Source organism: Zalophus californianus, chromosome X (genome assembly GCF_009762305.2).
Source record: "Zalophus californianus isolate mZalCal1 chromosome X, mZalCal1.pri.v2, whole genome shotgun sequence".
Taxonomy (NCBI): Eukaryota; Metazoa; Chordata; class Mammalia; order Carnivora; family Otariidae; genus Zalophus; species Zalophus californianus.
The window spans coordinates 113,185,475-113,210,445 of record NC_045612.1 but is presented as its reverse complement, the minus strand read 5'-3'; the positions used below and the strand labels follow the sequence as shown (position 1 = coordinate 113,210,445).

Below are 24,971 nucleotides of genomic sequence, written 5' to 3'. Positions count from 1 at the left end.
ACTGAGCCACCCAGGCATCCTGAGAAGACGTTTTTAAAAAGTGAGCAGGTTGGGGGGGAAAAAAAAAAAAGGTAAGCAAGTTGGCCAGAGGATATCTGCTTCATCCATGGGTCTCTGCAGAGCACAAAATACGGTCCATTGAATGTGATTTGGGCAATTTGAGGTCATTATGGAGAACTGATCTACCATTAGGAAACGTCTTCTGCACAGGTTTGTAACAAACTCACTCACTCACAAAATGCAACCCCATATTTGGAGTCTGAATGTATTCATTCAAATCAAACAACCAAAAACACAAAAATGAAACACAAAGTATACATTTCCCCTCAATCACGACTGGTTTTCAGAAAAGAATCTTCATGAAGTTTAAATAGTTTAAAAAAAAAGTCAAACAGTGCAAAAAGAATCAACTGCATACGGTTAGAAGTTATTTCATATTTTATTTTCTAATTGTAATAGTTTGCATCCATTTTTTTTACATAAGTCCAAATCTTCAAATCAGTCAATACTAATTAGCTGTCATGAATCTATATAGTAAAAGGACTCATTAGACTTAAGAATGAAACATGACCAGAGCTATCAATATTAATAACTATAAACTTTCTCTAAAGAAATATAGTTGGTATTTTGCAAAACATCCATCTTTAAGCAATTTAGAGATTTGTTAGTCTTATGCTGAATTAAATGAGGGTGGTAACAATTATTTTATATATTGTGTCAACATGAATATATGAATATATATATTCTACAAGTTTCTTTCATTATAGGAACCAAAGACTGCAAGTGAAAGAAATGGTAAATAGAGAATATAAAAGATGCGCATATTTGATCTTACACAGTCCTGGATACCAAGTGAAAAGCGGCAGACACCGCTCTAGGTGCAATACACCTATGGAGACATAATTAATCCTCCTACCAATTCTGCAGGTACTATTCTCATCACCCCCATTCTTACAGGTAAGGAGCCTGAAACTCACACAAGTGAGAGAAGGTGCCCATGGTCACCTGGAGGTTAAGGGCAGAGTGGGGGTTGGGGCACAGGCCTCCTGACCCCAGGGCCCATGCTCCCTTCACTCTCTATCACACTGCCTCCTAAGTTCCCAGCAGCTGGGGGGAAGAGGATCCACTCCAATACTCTCCAAATTCCTTGGTTCACTCTGTACCTGAGAAGTTAAGTGTCTAAATACGGCTGTAGTAATAAGACTTATGATTTTGTTCTTTTCTGAGTAGGAAGAAATAAGCAAGGATAAAAAGAATGATAGTTTAAGGTAAATCAAAAACACAAAAGTAGTGTGTACAAGTTCATGGGAGTCCAAACAGTATAAATGAAACTTCCTCTGGCTAAGCAGGACAAAGATCTAAACATCTACCAATATGAATCTTAATTGTTAAGACATAAAGAACCGCACTTTCATTCTGATACTTTAAGCATCAAGCTACAGTTAATACTGGATACTTTAAAATCTGTAAACAATACAAATAAAGTATAAATCCAGCTAGGTATTTTTATTTCAAACATGCTTTTACCTATTTGATTACTCTGTTGTTCTGAAGTCATTACTGACAGCAATTTATATGTACTAAAGATGTTATTCACCATCCTATAATTTAATATTTACACAAGATAGAGGAGATTAAGTTAAACTACAAGTCACAAGGAGTTTTGTAACCAACTATATTTACAGCCATGATTCTGTAGATGTGGTGAGTAAACCAATGGCCATTCCTTAATAAAATACACGAACTGTCATCATGCATAGTTTACAGGATCCTTAAGAGGATCTCTTAAGAGGTTGGATGTTCAAAAAAGATTCAACAGTCAAGCAATTAAATCTTGGCAAGTCTTTTTTCACAAAAATGCTTGGTTTGGTTCTTGAGCCACCTTAGTAATACAATTTATTTATACTCTAACTGGAAGTAGAATCAACACTGCATGAAAAATGCAAGCCCATCAAATTCATTAGTAATAATTATTATACCCGCTTAGCAGGAAGAACCATTATTGTTGGATTTCAAACATTTTATTTTCTCTCGGGGCATACCTTATAGCTCTGTTATGGGAATCAAAGAGTATAATCAAACAAATCCCAAAATCAAAACCAAAAAAACAAACAAAAAAATACCATACAAACCAAAAACCAACCAAAGAAACTCAACAAAACACCACACATACACACACCAAAAAAACAAAACAAAAAACACCAAGAACCACTTCCATTTCTCATTTAAAATATAATCAATAAAACTATACAAATTTCACATTAAATTTAATAAAACAATCCCTCCAAGTAGTGTTGCGTATGACCTAGACCTTTACCATTTTATAATCATTATGATTTGAGATTTTCCAGGATGCAATGGCACTAGATTGAGCTGTTACTACATAGGCAAGGAAAAAAAAATATCACTAACACACACATGAATGGGGACCATAGTTATAATTTAAGAATCTTTAGACGAACCATATTTGTTAGAGGAGGTAAGTAGAAAAGCTAATGTGTGAGTTGTACCATCCCTACCATGAACTGTACCACAGATGCAGAGTTACAACATTCTTGGTAAAACAACACGGAAAAAGGATCTATATATACACCACAAATTTAGCAAAACACTTTTTGTACAGAAGCCTAAATATCTTAAGTTTAGATTTTGATGAAGATAATCACTAGGTTAATTCTTCAAGGCTAGTTTCTTACAAGTCTTAAAAAAACCAGCTTATGGTCTTGGATGCATTCCATCTAGGGTAAGTGTTCAGAACTCCAGAGAATTAAGAAACATGAATTCCAACTGTCTACTCATTTCTATTCTTTGATTTAATAATGTTTTATAGTACCTCAGATTCTGATTCCAGAGTTTGCACACTTAGGAATAAGCAATGAGATTAGAGAAGATTTGCTTATTTTTTGAAGCCACATGAAGGTTTATTTCCCTTTGTAGTACTTTTCATCATTGAAAACACCCCTGGAGACCGGTAGAATAAAAGCTTCATTACCTTAATGATGGACCTCTTCTTTTAAAGTTGCATAAGATTTCAATGTGGCTAGTGAGGTCTAAATAGCCCAGCCATTAATTTCATCTTTGTAGAGTTGAAAACAAATACAAGCAAAACAAATCTTTACACACAATAAAATACATCCTAAACACAAAGTCAAGGTATAATATACTCTGCAGATGACATTGTCTTTATTATATTTCTCAGCTGTAGCTCTCCCATTTTAAAATGAGAAACCATCTTTTCAGTAAATTGTTATTCCCCTCCTCTTTTCCCAGCTTAGGGATAGTTTGAAAAAGGCTTAGTTTGTACAGTTGTTAGGAAATTAAGTTTTCATTTATACATTAATTCAGGTGTTTATAAAGCACTCAAAATTATAGCTTATAGGTATATGACTTCTGAAATAAAATGACACTTTTAACAATATTTTTGTTCTTTAAAAATATTCTACATACATGCACATGATCAAAACAATCTTTTCTTGTTTGGGAAATTTCCTATGCACAGTAAGAAAAAAAATTGACAACTACAGCAACGTTTCAATGTTAAGATGACTGGGTGCCACCTACTGTTCAATTCCTGTAACTACTAACCTTACAAATTAAAAATTGCTATTAAAACCCAGGTTCTAAAACCTGCATTTTGGAAATGCTTTTTTGCTGATAACATTTATAGTGGCAAAATAAGATCATGAAAAGAATGTATATGATATCAAAATTAGTACAAAAATAGCCACATGGTACTTAAATATGAAAAACAGACCTAATTATTTTTTACTTCAAATGCAGAGTTCTGCCTCCTTTAAACTGTATCAAAATCTCAAGGGAACATCAAAGTAACTGGAATATACAGTCAACAGGCTAGTCAAAGGTAGGGCTTACTCATAATCCATAATGAGTGCAGGGCAAATGGTTTATTCAGAACATTCATTTACTTACGGGAAGGGGTCAAAGTAGGAAAGGCAGTAATGCATTTCTCCCCTCTTTTTAAAAATAGTAGATGTGGTCTTTTACCCATAAGCTCCAATACATCAAAAGAACAAAGGGGGTTTAACTTTTCACTTAAGAGAATTCAGGATTACCAGTTTTTAAAGAAATACCTTAGAAACAAATCAGTCTGCTTTAACAAATTGCACTCATGCTAATGAAATTTTAATCTTCTTTAACAGGTCACAGCCAAAATCCAAATTGTTGGAACAATCCTCAGAGAAATTGGAATGTAAAATGTTGAATTCAATTTAGATCTGGAAGGGAAAAGAACATCAGATCAAATGAAAGAATTCTTATATTCCAGCAGTCTACCACATAAGGGAGGCTTGCACACCCTAAGGCTGTCTTTGAAGAGGAAATTCTATACACAGGGTTTTTCTCAATTACAGTTTGTTGCCAGTAAATCTTTACAACCTCTTTCAGAATGTCATGCTATGCAGAATATTCTTAATAAAGTTTACTGTCTCCCCCCTTTTGTGTTAGTGATGAGAGATTTTTTATTCTGGGGTGGGAGCAGACACAGGAGTATTATCTGAGAAAGGGACAAATCTGACAGTAACCAAATTCTCCTCTCAACCTGGGTACAGGAAAAAAGGCTAGCATACCTATAAACCATCTGGAGAAATGTCTTGGAAAAGTAGGGTTCTCTGGTGGTAACAAGGCAACCCTTGCAAAACGTTCAAGATAACTCAAATTCCTTTAGTATCCACCATCTTTTACCATCTCTTTCCCTGCCAGCTTACTGGGTCCAATTCCAAGGCATCACTGGCATAGATTTCAGAAGTTTTTTCCTTAGAAAATCTTAACCCTGTCTAGATCCTCAATTAGGAAAATAATACATTTTCCTAAACAAATACACCTCAGTGTATTCAAATTCATATTCAAAAGTGTTCTCTGATTAGGTTCTTAATTTCCAAAAGAGACCTACCCCAGCTCTAAAAATGTTTGGATTGCCCTTAATTTACAACACAATTCCATGTCAGGTTCTGGTCACAGAATATAATCAATAAATCTACTGTCAAAGTATCATTAACAATTCAGTCACAAGAATTCTGTGGCTCAGGGTCTCTAAATGGAAGTACATTAAAAAAAAGAATGATATATTTATGTAAAAATTTATAAACGCATATACACATGGAGGATATATACTCAAATCCTTAATTCACCCTGAGTATTCTAAATGGTCTGAAGATGCATCAAAATATAAGATGGATTGATGGATGAATAAAGATAGTTAGATATATATGATAAATCAGGTATAAAAATATTAATTATAGAATCCTGGTAGTGGGTTATCACTTCTGATGCCTAACTCAGACTTCCCGAAGATGAGCCTTAGTATTTCTGAAAGGCTCTGGTAATTGTGTTGCAGTCTTAGGAACAACTGCCCCAGGTACACTAAAATTTCATCTTTGAATCAAACCAAACAAACATAAGCATAATTATTTTTAGATTTATATACACATGTGGGTTCTGAACTACATTTTTACTTTAAGAAGTTGAAAAAGAGCCCACACTGGAGTTAGGAATAACTTATAATACTACTACAATTATTTATATTGCCAGAAACTAAGTATGAATTTCATTTGAATACTGTTAACAGCAAAAGGGCATTTGCTCTTGTGAGCATCACTGCTTTACCTTTCAGAAAAATAATACATTTTCCTAAAACACACCAACTCCAAACCAAGAGTTTGGCAACAGGGCATATCCAACAGATTGTCATAAGTAATTGGCAAAAGGTCTCAACTTTTTAAAGATTTATTTATTTATTTTAGAAAGAGATCACACATTTGGGGGAGGGGCAGAGGGAGAGAGGCGCCCCTGGAATTACAACATATGTTAAAAGTCTTGTTAAATTTGAGACCTTTTGGGGTGTGTGGGTGGCTCAGCTGGTCAAGCGTCTGACTCTTGGTTTTGGCTCAGGCCATGATCTCAGGGTTGTGGGACAGAGCCCTGCGTTGGGATCCATGATCAGGGCAGAGTCTGCTCGGGATTCTCTCTCTCCCTCTGCCCACCTCCCATGTGCTCTCTCTAAAACAACTGAATAAAATCTTCTAAAAAAAAATGTTGTAATTCCAATGCTTCATATCAAGCTGTACAAACAAGATTCTTCTTTTAACATACTAGTATCTCTTTAGACACTTTTAAACAAGTTATGATTCCAATGCCTAGCATTCATATCGCCAAAACAAATACTCATCTTTTCTGGAAGAAATGTTGAAAAGATTTTTTTTTTAAAGATTTATTTATTTGACAGAGAGAGACATAGTGAGAGAGGGAACACAAGCAGGAGGAGTGGGAGAGGGAGAAGCAGGCTTCCCGCCGAGCAGCGAGCCCGACGTGGGGCTCGATCCCAACCTGAGCCGAAGGCAGATGCTTAGCGACTGAGCCACCCAGGCGCCCGAAATGTTGAAAAGATTTTAAGAATTTTCAAAGTTTAACAGTTTGACTAGTTGTCTTCTTTCTATATTATACTATTTTAATTCATGGACAAGTCTTGAAATATACCCTAATTTAACTATTCAACATTTTTAGTTTAAAAGATAGGAGAAAAGGCTGGTTTCTCTGCGGATAATTCAGAAACAAAAGTTGGAAAATGCAAGATGCATCTACTCACATCATCGATGTCTTCATCATCATCTCCAATGTCATCAAACTGAATTTCATCATCATCTCCAGGACCAAATGTATCAGTTTCATTGATTTTAGCTAAAGAAACAATAAACACACTCATATAACCAAGATGATATTAAAATGAGTAACTGTGCACTAAAAGTGGTCTGATACTAAATGTTGAAGTATAAAGACTCTTGAGTCAAACATACCAATTCAAGTATAGTTGACATAATATTAATTTCAAGTGCACAACATAGTTGATTTGACAATTATATACACTACAATATGTTCACCAGAATAAACATAGTTACCATCTGTCACCAAAGTTATTACAATATTATTGACTATATTCCCCATGCTGCACTTTTCATCCCTGTGACTTATTTTAGTACTGGTAGTTTGTAACTTTTAATCCCCTTCACCGATTTCACCTACCCCCCCCAACCCCCCAGCAACCACTGGTTTATCTCCTCTAGATTTATGAGTCTATTTCTCTCTTTGCTGTTTGTTCATTTTTTTGTTTTTTTAGATTCCACATGTCTAACTGAAATCATATGGTATTTGTCTCTCTGATTTATTTCACCTGGCATAATACCCTCAAGGTCCAACCATGTTATTACAAATGGCAAGATTTCATTTGTTTTTATGTCTAATACTCCAGTGTATGTGTGTGTCAACCATATGTTCTTTATCCATTTATCTATCAGTGGACACTTGAGTTGCTTCCGTATCTTGGCTATTGTAAATAATGCTGCAATAAACACAAGGGTACACACATTTTTCCAAGTAAGTGCTTTCGTTTTCTGTGGGTAAATATCCAGTAGTGGAATTACTGAATTGAATGGTATTTTTATGTTTAACTTTTTGAGGAACCTCCATACTGTTTTCCACAGTAGCTGCACCAGTTTTCATTCCCACCAATGGTGCACGAGGGTTCCTTTTTCTCCCCATCTTCACCAACACTTGTTATGTCTTTTTGATACCAGATATTCTGACTGGGGCGAGGGGATGGTTTTGATTTGCATTTCCCTGATGATTAGTGATGCTAAGCTCTTTTCACAGGCCTATTGGCCTTCCTACGTCTTCTGTGTAAAGTGTCTATTCAGGTCCTCTGCCCACTTTTAACTGGATTATTTGGGAGGATTTTTAGGCATTCAGTTGTAGTTTTTTTTTTTTTTTTTTAAAGATTTTATTTGGGGCATCTGGGTGGCTCAGTGATCTCCCCTCTGTGACCTCTCACTTTTGCTCTCAAATAAATAAAATCTTTTTTAATTTGAGCGAGCACGCACGCATGAGCAGGGGGAGGGGCAGAGGGAGAGGCAGACTCCCCTGCTGAGCAGGGAGCCCGATGTGGGGTTCGATCCCAGAACCCTGGGATAATGACCTGAGCCTAAGGCAGACGCTTAATCAACTGAGCCACCCAGGCGCCCCAAGTTGTAGGAGTTCTTTACATATTTTGGATATAAACCATTTATTAGATACATCATTTGCCAAGTATCTTCTCCTATTCAATAGGTTGCCACTTTGTTTTGTTGGTTTCTTTCACTGTGCAAAAGCTTTTTAGGGTGATGTAGTCCCAACTATTTCACAAAGATATTTTTAGTAAGGCAGGCTCCAGTTACACAAATTCTGAAACTATTACAACTTCCAGCTATGCCTAAAAAAATGGTTAGAGCACATGCTAACAACTTACCTACCCATCACCAGACAGACTCATCAATCAGAAACTTTAGTCAAATCATGATTACCCCTAAGCAATGAAAATGAACTGGGAGGTGCTGGTCCTAGTCCCCAATATACTAGCATTTCCTAGACTGAAAATGTCATGGAAATAATTTCAGTAGGCTTTTCATGCTTAAGTAAAATATTGTTTTCATAATAATATGCAAGAGAACCAAAACAAACAAAAAACACTACAAAACAAAAACATCAAATGAAAAAGGTAGGCTTACAAAGTAGTATGTAAAGGACATTTCCCCTTTGGTGAGGTTATGAGGGACTTATTTTTGTTTTATTTAAGTTTTCCGCATAACAATGCATAACTTTTGGGGTGCCTAGGTGGCTCAGTCAGTTAAGTGTCTGCCTTTGGCTCAGGTCATGATCCCAGACTCCTGGGATGGATCCCTATATCAGGCTCTCTGCTCAGCAGGGAGTCTGCTTCTCCCCCTCCCCCTCCTCCCCCAACTCATGCTTGCTCTCTCTCTCTCTCACCCTCCCTCTCTGAAATGAATAAAATCTTAAAAAAAAAAAAAGAATGCATAACTTTTGTATTGGTAACAGAGAAACAAAGAATGTTGGTTTTAAAAAATCCTATGGGATCTTATGATACTAGGGTAAGCACTGAAAACTTTATAAAAATCAACAAGAGTAACTACTATCCTTGCTTTACATTTTTTTTTTTTTTTTATTTGAGACGGAGAGAATGAGAGAGAGAGAGAGAGAGAGAGAGAGAGAGCACATGAGAGGGGGGAGGGTCAGAGGGAGAAGCAGACTCTCTGCCGAGCAGGGAGCCCGATGCGGGACTCGATCCAGGGACTCCTGGATCATGACCTGAGCCGAAGGCAGTCGCTTAACCAACTGAGCCACCCAGGCGCCCTCCTTGCTTTACATTTAAAGTAGATGAACACTGACAATCTCTTGAGAAAGTTACTGTGAAATAAATACTGTAACGAAAGTATTCCTTTGATTGGTATTAGGCAGAAGTTCAGAGTTTATAAAGTGTAACTCCACACCAAAGAGTGTATTTATTAAGGACAGAATCCCAGTTACTTTTTTAAGGTATCCAGTATTATGAAGTATAAGCAGGCATACTTAAAATGAACCATGTAAGCACAAAAGTAAATATGCAAAATTCTACCAAAATTCCTTCACCTAAATAACACCAAGTACTAACACCATATGACAGGTCAATAAAATAACTTAGACATTACCATGCTCTGGAAGCTCGCCATATGCCTTCAGACTCCTAGCTTCATCTGCATTGTATTTTAAAATTACATCGGCTTTATTATCCTGAAAAAGACAATTAACTTTTAGAACAGATTATGCCAAAATATTATCCATTATTATCCCAAATCATTTTCAAACTGGATAAAAAAATTAAAAACGGTTGTTACAATCTTTTTTCACATTTTAAAGTTTTCTCCTACCCAGTGCACTTGCTGTCATGAGCACTGGGTCACTTTCCATATACACTATAATTTCCGTAATGTTGAATGACTATATTGTTAATTATACCAGAATTAAAGTTAAAAAAAATAAGTATTATGGGCACCTGGGTGGCTCAGTCGGTTAAGCATCTGATTTCAGCTTGGGTCATGATCTCGGGGTCCTGGGATGGGGCCCCTGCATCAGGCTCCCTGCTCAGCAGGGAGTCTGCTTGTTCCTCTCCTTCCCCATTTGCCTCTCACCCTGCTTGTGCTCTCTCTCTCTCAAAAGCTTAAAAAAAGAGAAGTATCGAAACAAACAACTTAAAAAATAAAGTTTTCTCCTACCTTCTAAAAAACATCCTTAGGATTATATAGTATGAAGCTGCTTACATGCATAAATGAATGACGATCAACAAGCTTAAGAAAGATATTTACAGATCTCACTTTAAAAAGAGCAGAACTGTGCAAACCCAATCTTTTCTAAGTTATTTACTATTATCCTTTGATTAGAAGTCTTTTTTTAAAGATTTTTATTTATTTGACAGAGAGAGACACAGCGAGAGAAGGAACACAAGCAGGGGGAGTGGAAGGGAGAAGCAGGCTTCTTGCCAAGCAGGGAGCCCGACATGGGGCTCGATCCCAGGACCCTGGGATCATGACCTAAGCCCAAGGCAGACGCTTAATGACTGAGCCACCCAGGCACCCTATAAGTCTTTTGAAATACAAAAATTCCCTGGGACCGTAATTTACAGGATTAAACAGTCTAAAAAATTGAGACTGCGTAATCACCTAAGGAAATTAATATACCTTTCCATGAATCAGTGGTTCTTAGAATATGAACTGACTGGAATCTCCAGTGGAGCTTATTTCCTGAAGATAGATTAGTAGAGATGGAGTGAAGCTCATGAATCTGTATTTTTAAAAGCTCTTTTAAGTGGTTCTGATGCAAACGTCCCACTGAAAATTACTGCCATAGAATGTTCACACTTTCCCATTTGAAAAGAATCCAACTCAGTTAAGAGAAAGTATTGAAGTTGATTGTTTCAACTTCAAAAAGTTCTTTGGATCTAAAAGCAGGTCCTGATGGCTACAAAGAGGAACAGTGATGCAAAGGCAGTGTGATTCAAACCAGTACATCTTGAACTGTAATGTTTATAGAAGCTCAAAGGTAAATTGTTAAAATGCATATTCCAATTTAGGAGGACTGGGGTGGGGTCCAAAAACCTGCATTTCTGACAAGTTCCCAAAAGCCAGTGATGCCACTGGTCCCTGGATCACCCTTTAAGTGGCAAGGGTAGAGAAGGTGGTTTGTGGGAGATTTAAGAATCAGAAAGTTGATCTTGTCTGTCATTTTAGAGTCAGAATGGTACATGTTTTTGGGGCGCCTGGGTGGCTCAGTCGTTTGGCATCTGCCTTCAGCTCAGGTCATGGGCCCAGGGTCCTGGGATTGAGCCCCGCATCAGGCTCCCTGCTCAGTGGGAAGCCTGCTTCTTCCTCTCCCACTCCCCATGCTTGTGTTCCGTCTCTCGCTGTGTCTCTGTCAAATAAATAAATCAAATCTTTAAAAAAAAAAAAAAAGAATGGTACCTGTTTTCAAACCTTGGTTTCCTTATCTGTCAAACAGAACTAATTATCCTTCCTACTTCTGGGGCTATTTTTAAGATCAAAAGAAGAAATTGGACATCAGAATGGTATTTTGTTTGTTTTGTTAGAGAGAGAGTGCACCCCTGTCGGGGGTTGGGGGGCAGGGCAGGACGGACACAGGAGAGTGAGAATTTTTTTTTTTTTTAAGATTTTATTTATTTATTCATGAGAGACAGAGAGAGGCAGGCAGAGGGAGAAACAGGCTCCCAAGGAGCAGAGAGCCTGATGCAGGACTCGATCCCAGGACCCTGGGATCATGACCTGAGCCGAAGGCAGACGCTTAACCATCCGAGCCACCCAGGCGCCTGAGAATCTTAAGCAAGCTCCACACACAGCAAGGAGCCCAATGCAGGGCTTGATCTCATGACCCTGGGATCACGCATGACCTGAGCTGAAATCAAGAGTCGGATGCTTACCTGAGCCACCCAGGCAACCCAAAATGGTATTAATTAAAGCAGGCTTTTTTTGCATTGTTCACATTTTGGGCTGGGTAATTCTTTGCTGTAGGGACTGTCCTGTGCAATGTAGGATATTTGGCATCACCCCTGGTCACTTTCCATTATATGCCAACAACACTGCCTCCCCCAGTTGTGACAACCAGAAATGTCTCCAGGCACCGCCAAATGGTCCCTGGAGGAAAAAATTCACTCATGGTTGAGAACCACTAATTTAAAATGAAGATTTTAATTCTTTATTCTGGAATATATATCTTAAAAAATCAAAGCAGGATCAAGGTTATAAAAACAGAAATGTCACTCACGATGTGATTAAACATATGGTGATGAGTTCCAATAGGTAGAAACCAAACGGACTACAGAGACCCACAATGAGTAGTCTCCAGGTTGAGATCATGAAGGGGAAGTACCATTTTTTCCTCTAAGTGCTCAAATTCTATCATGGTTTGTACTGTAATTACTTGTGTGCCTGTCTTATTTTTTTCACTACCAGGCCATAAACACTTTCTGGGATGGGAGCTTGACTCATTCAGGTGTATCCACTACAGTAACAGTTTCCAGATTTTGATTTCAACACGTATAAATTAAAAAGAAAAGAAAAATTGCCATGGGAGGTCCAATGTAAGATTAAATTATTTTAACAAATAAGAACACGAACAAAACCACCACTATATAACATCACTCATTCCAAAAAAGGAAACTTTTTAAATATCAAAAAAGGGGAAAAAAAGGCCATTTAGCTTTATGAAAAATTCACATTGCCTGTTATTTTTTCCACAGCGAAAATGTAGACTCCACAGAATGACCATTTGGGAACCACGATGCCTAGGGTACCTAGCACAATACCTAAAAAACTTAACTGGCCCTTACGAAATGTTTGTTGACACAGTGGTGAGCAGCATGCTGGGGTGAAACCAGTCAAATACAGTCATGACGAAAGTTCTAAGCATTAATGGCTCACAAAATTCAACCAAGTGAACAATGAGAAAAAAAAATACACACACACACACACACACACACACACACACTTTTACCTGATAGTCTCGGAGACCAACCAATATAATGTCTGAAGTATTTATCCAAACCTATGAAAGAAAGTCACTGCATGTCATATTTAAAAATAAAGAATCAAAGCAACATTGAGTCAGTCTTTCCATAAAATACTATTCACCCAACTGTGGGTGAAGTACCTATACTTGGTAACAGGATTAAAAAATACCCATATAAAAATCAGAGTTGGAGGGATTTTTACCCAATTAATATATCTGCCTCAACACCCACTATGATAGGAAATTAATCATTCCTTTTCAAGGCAGCCCATTCAGGAAATTTATTATCACCATAATACTTAATGTAATTCATATTCAAATTATTTTAACACTCTTTACAACTACTGCCCCCACCCTCAAACCAGAATCCAAACATAGGCCACCTACCCCATTTAACCATTAGGTTTCTTTCATCTCCATTCAACTGGAATAGTTCCCCCCGCCCCCTTTAAGATCATTAACATTGTATTAAGAGCCAGGCCATTTGTTTTGCAGGTCTCCCTCAATTTGGATTTGTTGATAGTTTCTTCATGATTAGATTCAGGCTAAACATTTTGAGTAGAAAAAACAAAGGTGATGCAAATGTGTCTTTAAATAGAATCCATATAAAATTACCATCAAGGAGTTGGCTGTTTTATTATAGGTAAATCACTGTTCTACTGAAATCTTTGGGGAACTTCCAAAAATGAGATCCTAGACTCATAAAAACTATAGAGCCATTTTCCCCTCTTAATCACAATTTTAAAGTAAAACAAATTTCCACACCTACCTTTTTTCTCAATTTCCCTCTGATGTGACATAACCTCTTTACACCATCAAAACACATCGCTTCTAATCGTCCATTTCCCAACATTTTGATTACTTGAGCATACTCTGGGGGAGGGAAAACAAAAGTGTACAGGAATAGTGTTCAACTTTTCGTAACAGACAACTTAAAAGTCCACACAAAACTGACTAGAACAGGGGAGCCTGGGTGGCACAGTTCAACTCTTAGTTTTGGCTCAGGTCATGATCTCAGGATTCTGGGATCAAGCCCCACATCGGGCTCCATGCTCAGCACAGAGTTTGCTTCAGATTCTCTCTCCCTCTCCCTCCGCCCTAAGATAAATACATAAATCTAAAACAAAACAAAACAGACTAGAACACATAGGTATATTGACTAGGAATAAATATGTGTAAAATAAATACTAGGGATTAATAAACACTAAGCTAGTTAATGGCAGAGCCATAATCTAGACTCCATGATGTCATTTCTATAACAAGTTATCTCTGCTATCGGAAATGCTTTAATTATCTACTCATTTGAATAAGCAGAAGGACTACTATCTTCATAACTGTATGCTTAATTTTGGAGACCAAGGCAGCATGCCTGAAAACGTACATTACACCTCATCAATCTCTCACATTTGGAACGTCTCCCAAACTTGGATCTCCTTTCCCTCAGATCCTTCAGAGGCTAATCTCAACACAATTTTTGGTACATTTGGCAAATACAAGTAGCTTAATGCTAGTAATGTCTGGTTTTTTTTTTTTAAAAAGATTTTGAGATAGAGAGAGAATGAGCGCGAGAGTGAGAGAGAGCATGAGTGGGGGGAGGGTCAGAGGGAGAGGGAGAAGCAGGCTTCCAGGTGAGCAGGGAGCCCGATGTGGGGCTCGATTCCAGGACCCTGGAATCATGACCTGAGCTGAAGGCAGACACTTAACTGACTGAGCCACCCAGGCGCCCCAGTAATGTCTTTGTTATATTAGAAAAGTCATTATTCTAAAGTTTTTGTAGAGCCAGAAAGATGTTCTCAGGCAAAATGCCCAACTTTTAATCAAAATCTTTCCAAAAGGAAACCCAGGAATCCACCTGGTTTTACTGCCATTTGGAAAACTGAGATGATGAGCATTAGCTTGCACATGGGCCTGTCTGTTCTGCTCTTGTCATTAAATGACAGAAGACCTGGGGCGGAGGCGGGCACTGCTTCAGAACCTTTAGCTTACTCAACTTGTACATAAGACTGACCCCCAAAGGGAATATCCACTGATTTTAAGTATAGTGAGACCTAACTTTGAAAGGCTCAACTGTGGGGTTAGCATGCTGAAGTGACTTGCTCAGAATATACTGAACCTAGAGCCACAACGTGGTGGGCCAATTCAAAGGCAGCCTCTCTCACTCCCCCTGCTTGTGTTCCCTCTCTCGCTGTGTCTCTGTCAAATAAATAAAATCTTAAAAAAAAAAAAAAAAGTGAGGAAAAAATACGAAAAAAGTAGTGGTGGTCATAATGAAGTCAACTGCTAATGGAGGCAAGCCTGACTAAGGCTAAGAAACAAAAAGGTCTTTTAGCCACAAAACACGCTTCATTTTTAGTGGCTTATATAAACACAGCCATGAACAAAATCCACCGAAGTTCTATAAAAAGACAATCAAAAAAAGTTCTTTGTTAAAATATGCTGGAAATTATTGGGATAACTGGAAACTTCAAAAACAGATTATATACTAGATATATAATATATTCATGTTAAATTATCTGAGTGTGATTTAATTCTATTGTGATTATGTAAGAGAATATCCTTAAGAAACATAATGCAGCAGGTAAGGTAAAAGTATGATGTCTGCAACCTGCAAGCTTTAAAATGGTTCAAGAAACACACACACACACAGTGAAGGGTTTAAGGGAGTTCACTGTATTAATACTGCAACTTTCCCAAAGGTTTGAAATTGCTCAAAAATACAGGAAACTAGTGTTATGCATCTTAGTTTGGAAAAGTCAATTGTTCAGTTTCACTGTATTCTATGTCCTGAAATTATATGCTAATGGCATTGAGAAGTGAGGGAAAGGCCTCTAATTCATCCCTCAAAAATCCATGGTCTAATAAAAATACTACGAAGCACCATTTACTATCAAAAACGGTCTACTAAATCATGCCAATTGTTAACCTCAGCTTTTGAGGCTTAATTCCCTCTGAACTGTACAATTCATTCTTGAGTGTTCATGCACAAAACAATGAAATCCAGACATTTACAGAAATGCCTCCAATCCTCATTGCACACAGGATACCAGGGAATGATTAGAGGCACTCTAGAGAGGCGTGGAGGGCTGAGGAACAGAGAAGGGCAAAGAGGGGCATAGGATGTCATTGCTCAGGGTTATGAATAGTTCTGTCTTTCATGTTTAGACATTGAAATTCCATATTAAAAAAAAGAAAACTGTTACTAAAAAAAAAAACCCTCACAGAAATGCTTACCTTGTCCGTCTTCTTTGAACACCAGCTCTCTTTTTTCAGATTCATTCTCATTCTTACCTCTGCGTCGATTTTTACCTCCTTTACCTGATGGTTTTAAAGATAAAGAAAAAGACGTTATCTGTACAATAGTATTAAAGAAATAAATGACTCACAACATGCCTTTAAAAAATCATTTAAATTTAAAAATTCACCTAATGTGGTCACCCAATCATATTAAATTTACAATTTCCAATGATATCAAACACATCACTCCCCTACCCTTCTTAGAAATTCCTTTTGGGGGGTGCCTGGGTGGCTCAGATGGTTGGGCATCTGCCTTCGGCTCAGGTCATGATCCCGGAGTCCTGGGATTGAGTCCCGCATCGGGCTCCCTGCTCCTTGGGAGCCCACTTCTCCCTCTGCCTCTCTCTCTCTCTCCCTCCCTCTCTCTGTCTCTCATGAATAAATAAATATAATCTTAAAAAAAAAATTCCTTTTGGGTTATTTCTGACATAAAATACAAATAAACCAGAAGAAGGTATTACATAAAATTATATAGATCCCTGAGAACATCTGCGTTCAGTGACCAAAGTTCCTGGACCATAATGACCACTTGGTTGAGCACATTTCTCAGTGAACCCCTCCTACAGTGACCCACAAGGGCCAGGGTGGGAGATATAACGGGTTACCCATAAATTTCTATATAAATAAGCTCCCTCTTTTACAGCACCTCCCCATGAAAAGTCTGAGTTCAATCAAGTAGGATGACTTGGGGTGGGGGCTGGGGGTCAAGTTATAGCTCCTGGAATAGGATACATTGATTTTGTGGTAGAGGGAAAACAACTCTGGCTGCTTTGAGAGTTTTATCTTATACCGGGTAGGAAAGATTCACTGAGCAAAGTATTTGAAGTTAAAAACAGAAGGCACTAATTTGTGAACTTGGAAACAACCAAGATGTCCTTCAGTAGGTGAATAAACAAACTGTGGTTCATTGACACAATGGAGCAATAAAAAGAAATGAGCTATCGAGTTCCCGAAAGACATTAAAGAACCTTAAATGCAAACTGTTAAGGGAAAGAAGGAACCCATAAAGGCTGAATAGTATGATTACAACATTTTGGAAAAGGCAAAACTATAGACACAGTAAAAAAAATAAAATAAAATAAAAAAATCAGTAGTTGACATGAGTTGGGGAGAGGGCTGATGAATATGTGGAGCACAGAGGACTTTCAGGGCAGTTAAATTACTATTCTGTATGATACTGTGATGGTGGATACATGTCATTATACATTCGTCAAAACCCACACAATGTACGACATAAAGAATGAACCTTAATGTAACCTATGGACTTGTTAGTAATAATTTATCTATACTGGCTCATGTAAGATGTTAACAACATGCTGGGGTAATATGAGAATTCTAGTTTCTGCTCATTTCCCTACAAATGTAACTAATCTAAAAAAAAACAAAGTCTAGGGGCACCTGGGTGGCTCAGTCAGTATGCTTTGGGCTCAGTTCATGATCTCCAGGTCCTGGGATAGAGCCCCACGTGGGCCCCCCAGCCCCCCTCATGTGTACTCTCTTCAAATAAATAAAATCTTAAAAAAAAAAATAACAAAGTCCAATAAAAAACAATAAAAAGCAGCTACTCTACGACCCAGCAATTGCACTACTGGGTATTTACCCCAAAGATACAAATACAGTGATCCGAAGGGGCAAATGCACCCCAGTGTTTATAGCACCAATGTCCACAATAGCCAAACTATGAAAGAGCCCAGATGTCCATCGACAGATGAATGGATAAAGATGTGGTATATATACACAATGGAATATTATGCAGCCATCAAAAAAAAATATGAAATCTTGCCATTTGCAATGACGTGGATGTAACTAGAGGGTATTATGCTAAGCGAAACAAGTCAATCGGAGAAAGACAATTATATGATCTCACTGATATGTGGAATTTGAGAAACAAGGCAGAGGATCATAGGGGAAGAAAGGAAAAAAATAAAACAAGACGGGAGAGACAAACCATAAGAGACAATCTCAGGAAACAAACTGAGGGTTGCTGGAGCGGAGGGGGTGGGCGGATGGGGTGGCTGGGTGATGAACACTGGGGAGGGTATGTGTTGTGGTGAGTGCTGGGTGTTGTGTAAGACTGATAAACCACAGACCTGTACCCCTGAAACAAATAATACATTATATGTTAATAATAATAAACAAACAGTGGGATGTAGGAAAAAAAACAATAAAAAGCAAGATGCAAATAGGATGCAATCAGCAAAATCCAGACTGCGGGAGCAGGGTTGGGCCTGGTTAGCACTTCGATGGGAGACAATTTGTTTTCAAAAGAAAGCAAGCAAGCTGCATATTCATATTTGCTTATATATACATAAAATACCTCTGGAAAGGCATGTACAAAAAAGGTTAACAATGACTGCCTGTGAGGAGGAGAACTGGTTTACAATGGGACATGTTTAGGAAAGAGATTTCACTTTTCATACTTTTTGAAATTTGAATGGTAAATATACTTACTACCCAAAAAGAAAAAAAACTTCAACGAAAACTGTACAGTGAAGCAGGCCTAGCCTAGCCACGAAGAGGAAGAGAAAAACAGGAGGGATATTTCTGAGATGGAAACAAGAGAATGATGACCAGATGTAGAGGGAGGGAGAAGTAAAGGATGAAAGGGGCTTTCACAAAAACCTCTCAGGATCTCAGCTACAGACTATGTAAAATGAAGGAGTTAGAACAGAAGATCCAAGTACCTCTACATTCCTACATTCCTTCTACCATTTAGGATTCTAGAATTCTATCTACTGCTGTCCTTAAAAAACTGTAATTCTCCCCCTCCCCTTGTTTTACACACTTTAAATGACACTAATGATCATTTCCCCCAACTCTTCTTTTTCTGACTTTTAAAGGGCCACTTGCACTATTGACTTTTACCAGCCACCACCCCCCCAATTATGCCTATTCCTCTGGAGCTTCATTAATTCCAAATTCCCACTGTCAACCCACTCTCTAAGGAAATTAATTTTTCTCACCTATCACTTCTATGCTAATAATTTTACATCTAAGCCCACTATTTTCAACCAAGCATTGGTCTCATATTTCTAATGGCTCCAGTGAATGGTACTGTCCTCTCAGGCTCGATTTTATTCAAAACTCTATTTTTATTTTTTACAAAGCTGGTCCTAAATCAATACCCTTGTTTCTGTCAGTGACAACATGATCACCTTAAAGAATATATATATATCTCTCAACCTACGAACCACACCAATCTACCTCTTAACTCTTAATACTTCTCTTCCACTATCTTATGCTTTAATCCAAGTAGATTTTTCACTGTCCCAGTAACTTACCCTTAACAAGCCTATGCCTATGAGATAGGTACCATTTTCTCTTCATTTCCCAAGAGATAACAGTCTTTGAAAGGTTAAGTGACTTATCCAAGGCTCTATGATAAGACGTGAGATCCAGGATTTGAAGTGAGGAATAAGACCCCACCCCAGTTAACTATACTCTTAACCACTATACACTTAAGCCACCCATTTTACTTGTCAGAATCACCCTATGAATAGGTCATTTATCCCCAGTTTATCAGAGTTCACCGAAGCTCAGAGAATTAACTCACTTTACATATTTCAGTGTGTGGGGGTGAAGAGATTCAAACCTAATCTTTTTTGTTGTTGTTCCTGGCCCTCACATTAGGGTACCTCTCCACAGCATTTTGTTCCCATTCCAGAATCTAAAACCACACTAGTGGCCTTTTTCAAAAGGTGGGAGAAAGGCTGTAAGTGGTAGTAATATTAAAGAACTCATGGGAAGAACCTGGAAGCAGCAAAAGGTTCACAGCCCAAACAGAATCAAGAATGTGCACGCGGCCACTGCAAAGACAGACACATAACTTCTAGAACCAAGTACATGTTACCTGTCCTGGGGGAAGTCTCACAATGCTCTGTACTATTGTCAGGTGGGCCTCTACAATTTCCTGACCCACCCAGTGTCCTTAGAGTTCAGTATGTGAGGCATTCTTAGGGGACATGAAAACGGATTTCCTAGAAAAAGTATCTTCTGCTCCATGCCATTCATGCCAAATCTTCAAACCAGAGTGAGAGCTCCATTAGGGCAAGGATCCTACCAGCTTTGTTTACTGAGTTATACACCCAAGTTGGGCAATTCTTTGAATCAGTCCAGAGTAGTCCATACATTCCTAAAGGAGTGGCGATTTTAAAAGCAAAGGTAGTAACTTAACTCAAAGTGTGGGAGCGCCTTACCTCAAATAGTCTTCTTGAGTGGACCAAAAGATACCCTTTTTCCTGAGGTAATAAGCTAAAAGTATCTAGAGGATTCTAGAGGAAATAAGCTGGTAAGAATCAGTCCAAAGCAAAAGTCATTCAACACAGTTTGTGGTAATTTATATTTTTGTGAAACCATCACCAAAATTATATTCACAAGGCTTCTGGCTTTTCCAATGAAGAAAAAAATAAACATGAATTTAATTCTACATTAGTAAACCTCATCTCATAATATTCAAGGGTCTTGGAAAGCATTAACATAAGAGATTGGTTTTACAAGTACTGAAATGATAAACAAATTGAGAATGGTGACTACCTCCAAAAACAGAGGAAGACAGGAGGAGGGGACTGGAGAGGGGGACACAAAGGGCTTTAAATGATTAATTTTCAAGTTCAGAGTAACAGACTCACAGGTGTTCATTGTATTATATTTTTTGTATGCTTCAAATATTATTTAAAGAATGATCCATTGCTTGTCAATTTATCAGAATTAACCATACCCCGATCACTTGCCTCTCTCTTTTACTGCCATGTAATGGAATATAACCTTCAAAGAGGCTAGTGAACTAGATGTGATTTAATGTATAAGTCCTGTTCCCTGGGAACCAAAGGGGAACCTATTATTCATCTGAGCGTAGAGTCAACCAAAAAGGTGACTTAACCCAACAAATATTTATTGAGCATCTACTAAGTGCCAATTCAATGTGATTAAAAGACAGATACTATTACTGCCCATCAGAGCTTAGAGTTAGTGAGGGAATTGGAAATCTCATCACTAGAAATAAAGGTGAGAATAAGATACTTACTGAGGTGATCCAATTACCATCTAAAAGGAAATAAAGGACTGGACAAGTTACAAGAAAACTGACTTTTTAGAACTCTGTTTCACCCAGAATAATTAGCAATAAAATGCTCCAAAAAGGACCTGCAAGTTAGATTTCTGAAGACAATGGAGTGCCCTAAGGGAACTGTACCAAATCTTGCAAAGAACCCCAACCAAATACCCCAGGGGATAGAATCCCTGGAGCCAGCTGTGAAGTAGAAAAGAGAACAGAAGTAGGCCTGGGTCAGGGCAGGGGTCTCAAGGATGAATAACCAAAGGAAACTTCTTGTGGTTTGTGTAATATGCTCCTCTCCTGAAGGAAATACAAGTTTCCTTGTTTCTATTGACACATTACCTTAAGCAATATTTATAAAGACACAATTTCCTTGGGAAATTATAAAGATACTTAAAAGACAGAAAACCCTTTAAGTCTAAAAAAAAGGATAATTTCTTTAGGACTCCTCTGCTTTTAGGTATATTAGACCTTCCATTTTGGAAATTCCAAATAAATTTATCTTCGAGACGAGTAATTTGTGGACGTTTAGCCTCAGAATGGAGGGAACTTAAAAAATTAAAAGGTCTTTACTCCCAACACATATATACAACATATGAGACAAAAATAGAAAACTTGGATAAACATGGAACAAGTGTTTTGGGGGTTAAAAAAAAAAAGTTAAACCCCATAAAGGGATGGGGAATAGTAAATCTCTAGAAATGAACCTTAAATAAGTAAATATACATCAAGGTTTCGTCCACTGTTTACACGGGAGAGGGAGTAGTCTCAACAATACTCAACTATCCATAAAGAAACCCATACACAGAGTACCTGGTCACTAAAGCAGGCATTACCCTTTTAAAGTTAAGAACTGCTTTCAGGGCTTAACTCCTTGCCCAGGAAGCCAAAGGCACTCATTTGCGAAACCCTGGCCGCCTCAGGGAGGTCTCCCCCACAGGTCCACAAAGCGCCGCGGTCAGTCTGGCGCGAATCGGGAGCAAAAGCCCACATTCTCCCGCAGGAGGCCCTACAAAAATGGCGTCGGCTCCACCCCAATGTGACCAAACTGGAAGACAGTAGTAACTTCCCAGCTTCTCTCCCAAGCCCCAAATCGCGTCCGTATCGTGCAGCCGTGTGGAGGCACAGCGGAGAGGAAGGTCACTGCGGCCTGGGCAATCCGGAGGCCGGGGGCAGGGCCGGAGAGACCGGGTGGAGCGGAGTCGTGGTCCCGGGGTCCAGGCAGCATTACCTTTATTCTTGGGCATGGCGGTGACGGAAGCCTCCCGGCGTTTCCGACTTCTATCCTGGGCTTGGCTGCGGCGGCGGGAGCGGCGACTCCTCGGAGGGGCCCCAGGGGCGACGCGTGGGACCTCGCGGTACCAAGCAGGTAAGACAGGCCGGCTCGCGTGCGCGGGAGAGTCTCGCGACCGAGTTCTTCCGAGATCCGCCTGCGCCCACGCTCAGCTGCAGCAAATGGCGTCGCGGCTGCTTGCGTCGCTTTTCCCCGCCTCCCAACGCCGGCTGGCCCGCCCCCCCCCGGCCCTACGGCGCAGGCGTGGCCGACTGACCACCCTCCCCCTTACCCCTCTCCCCTCCAACCCCCCCCCTATTGTTAGAGAGGATGGTGACGCGCTTTTGAAGCGTTCACGGTAGTTCGCAGGAACACGCGGGGGGCGGGACCGTGAGCCGGGAGGAGAAGGAGTCAGGGAGGGAGTGGGCGGGGCCCAGGCGTCATAATAAAGGGCGGATTCAGGTGGCGCCCGCTGCTGGCTGACATCAGACTTCTCTGCTGCTTTGTGACAAGCCCGCGTCTCGGGGTTTGAGCTGCTGACTCATTAACGAATCTCACAGCTAGTTTTAACTAGGCCCTTTCGCCCACCCAACCTGGTCGGGAGCCTGAGGGGAAGGGCAAGGCTCTCCGGTCATCTCCATTACCAAGGCATAATATTTGCATGACATTTGTTATTACTTTATAAAAGACTTACATCTGTTGCTTACTATTACCATCAGTTAGCAGAATGTCTGGCATATATATAGTAGGTGCTCAATATACATCAGAAGGGAGGGAGGGGAGAAGACATAAACTCAGGGTTACGGGCTGAACTGTGCCCTCCCAAAATTCATATGTTGAATTCTTAACCCCTAACATCTCAGAATGTGACTGTATTTAGAAATAGGGTCTTTAGGGGCACCTGGGTAGCTCAGTCAGTTAAGCGTCTGCCTTTGGCTCTGGTCTTGATCCCGGGGTCCCGGGATGGAGCCCTGCTTAGGGCTCCCTGCTCAGCGGGGGTCTGTTTCTCTCTCTCCCCCCGCGCCACTCCTGCGCGTGTGCTCTCTCTCAAATAAAGAAGTCCTTTAAGAATTAAAAAAAAAGTAGGGTCTTTAAAGAGGTAATTAAGTTGAAATGAGTTCATTATGGGCGGGAATGCAATATTGACTGGTGTCTTTATAAGAAGAGGAGATTAGGACACAGGCACAGAGGGGAACACCGTGGGAACAAGAAGGTGGCTGTCTACAAGCCAAGGAGAGAATCCTCATAAGAACCCAACACTGCAGACCTCTTGATCTGATTTCTAGCTTCTAACACTGTGAGAAAATAAATTTTTGCTGTTTAAGCCACTCAGTTTGTGGTATTTTGTTATAGTAATCTCTGCCAACTTACACAGCTGACTATACAGAACATATAACTTCACTTTTAAGTAAACTTATTTTATTTTTTTAAAAGATTTTATTTATTTGAGAGAGCACAAGCAGGAGGAGCGGCAGGCAGAGGGAGAGGGAGAAGCAGACTCCCCACTGAGCAAGGAGCCCGACACGGGGCTGGATCCCAGGACCCCGAGATCATGACCTGAGCTGAAGGCAGATGCTTAACCAACTGAGCCACCCAGGTGCCCCAGTAAACTTATTTTTAAATAAATCACTTTTCTGAAAACATTAGGGTGTCAGCATTATCTTTCCAGGGAAATGGACATACCTAAATGACAGAGAAGTACAGTACAATTGTTGAAAACAGTGGTTTTATACCAGAGACATCTGACAGTCTCTGGAGATATTTCTAGTTGTCACAACTGGGAAGAAGGATGATGCTGCTGGCTCCTAGTGGACAGAGGCCAGGGATGCTAGTAAACATCCTACAGTGCACAGTACAAACCCCCCACTCCCAAACAGAGCATTATCCAGACCAAAACACTAATAGAGCTGAGGATGAGAAATCAATGACATGCATTTCTTAGAGGGAAATTGAAAGACAATGGGGGACTTAAAGTTCTGGGTTTCTCTTTCCATTTGCAATAATTTGCAATATTCACAATTGAGGATGAAGGATATCTATGAGATTTATTTAAATTTTGCTTTGAGGCCAAATGATTATGAACTTGGGCTTTGAAGTTAGAGAGAGCTGGGTTCAAATTCAGCTCTGCAGCAACTTATTACTCTATGACTATGGACAAGTTACTTAACCTATTTATAAGTCTTAGTTACCTCAGCTGTAAATTGGGTATAGGAATAATACTTACTATATTGGGTTATTGTGGGAATTAAATTAATACAATGCACTCAGTGTGTAGCAGTTGTGCCTAGCACCTGACAAGTAATCAGTCAGACTCCAAGTGTCTGGAAGTTCAAATATGTAAAAACCAAAAGTCTCTGCCAATTACTCAGTATAAAACCCCAAAGGAGAAAAAAATCAGGCTTTATTTGTCTATCATACGATGGTTCCCACATTTGACTGATCATCAGAATCATT

At 39.2% G+C, this 24,971-nt stretch overlaps 1 protein-coding gene across 1 annotated transcript; it reads right to left on the bottom strand.

Annotated features, from left to right (window-relative positions):
- Positions 1 to 415: 415 nt before the first annotated feature.
- Positions 416 to 22,749, bottom strand: EIF1AX (eukaryotic translation initiation factor 1A X-linked). Its single transcript, XM_027608713.1, has 7 exons — positions 22,476 to 22,749; positions 16,129 to 16,212; positions 13,667 to 13,770; positions 12,883 to 12,933; positions 9,531 to 9,612; positions 6,602 to 6,693; positions 416 to 4,235 (listed from the first exon to the last, which is right to left on the bottom strand). The coding sequence occupies exons 1-7, from the start codon at positions 22,489 to 22,491 to the stop codon at positions 4,230 to 4,232; spliced, it is 435 nt and encodes a 144-aa protein (XP_027464514.1). The 5' UTR covers positions 22,492 to 22,749; the 3' UTR covers positions 416 to 4,229.
- Positions 22,750 to 24,971: the final 2,222 nt, after the last annotated feature.

Bases quoted from the DNA above. Each gene is read 5' to 3' on its own strand.
- EIF1AX (XM_027608713.1), bottom strand. The intron at 9,613-12,882 runs GTAAAAGTGTGT...TGTCTTTTTCAG, and splicing joins TTGGTCTCCGAGACTATCAG to GATAATAAAGCCGATGTAAT. The intron at 6,694-9,530 runs GTAATGTCTAAG...TTGTTTCTTTAG, and splicing joins TGGCGAGCTTCCAGAGCATG to CTAAAATCAATGAAACTGAT.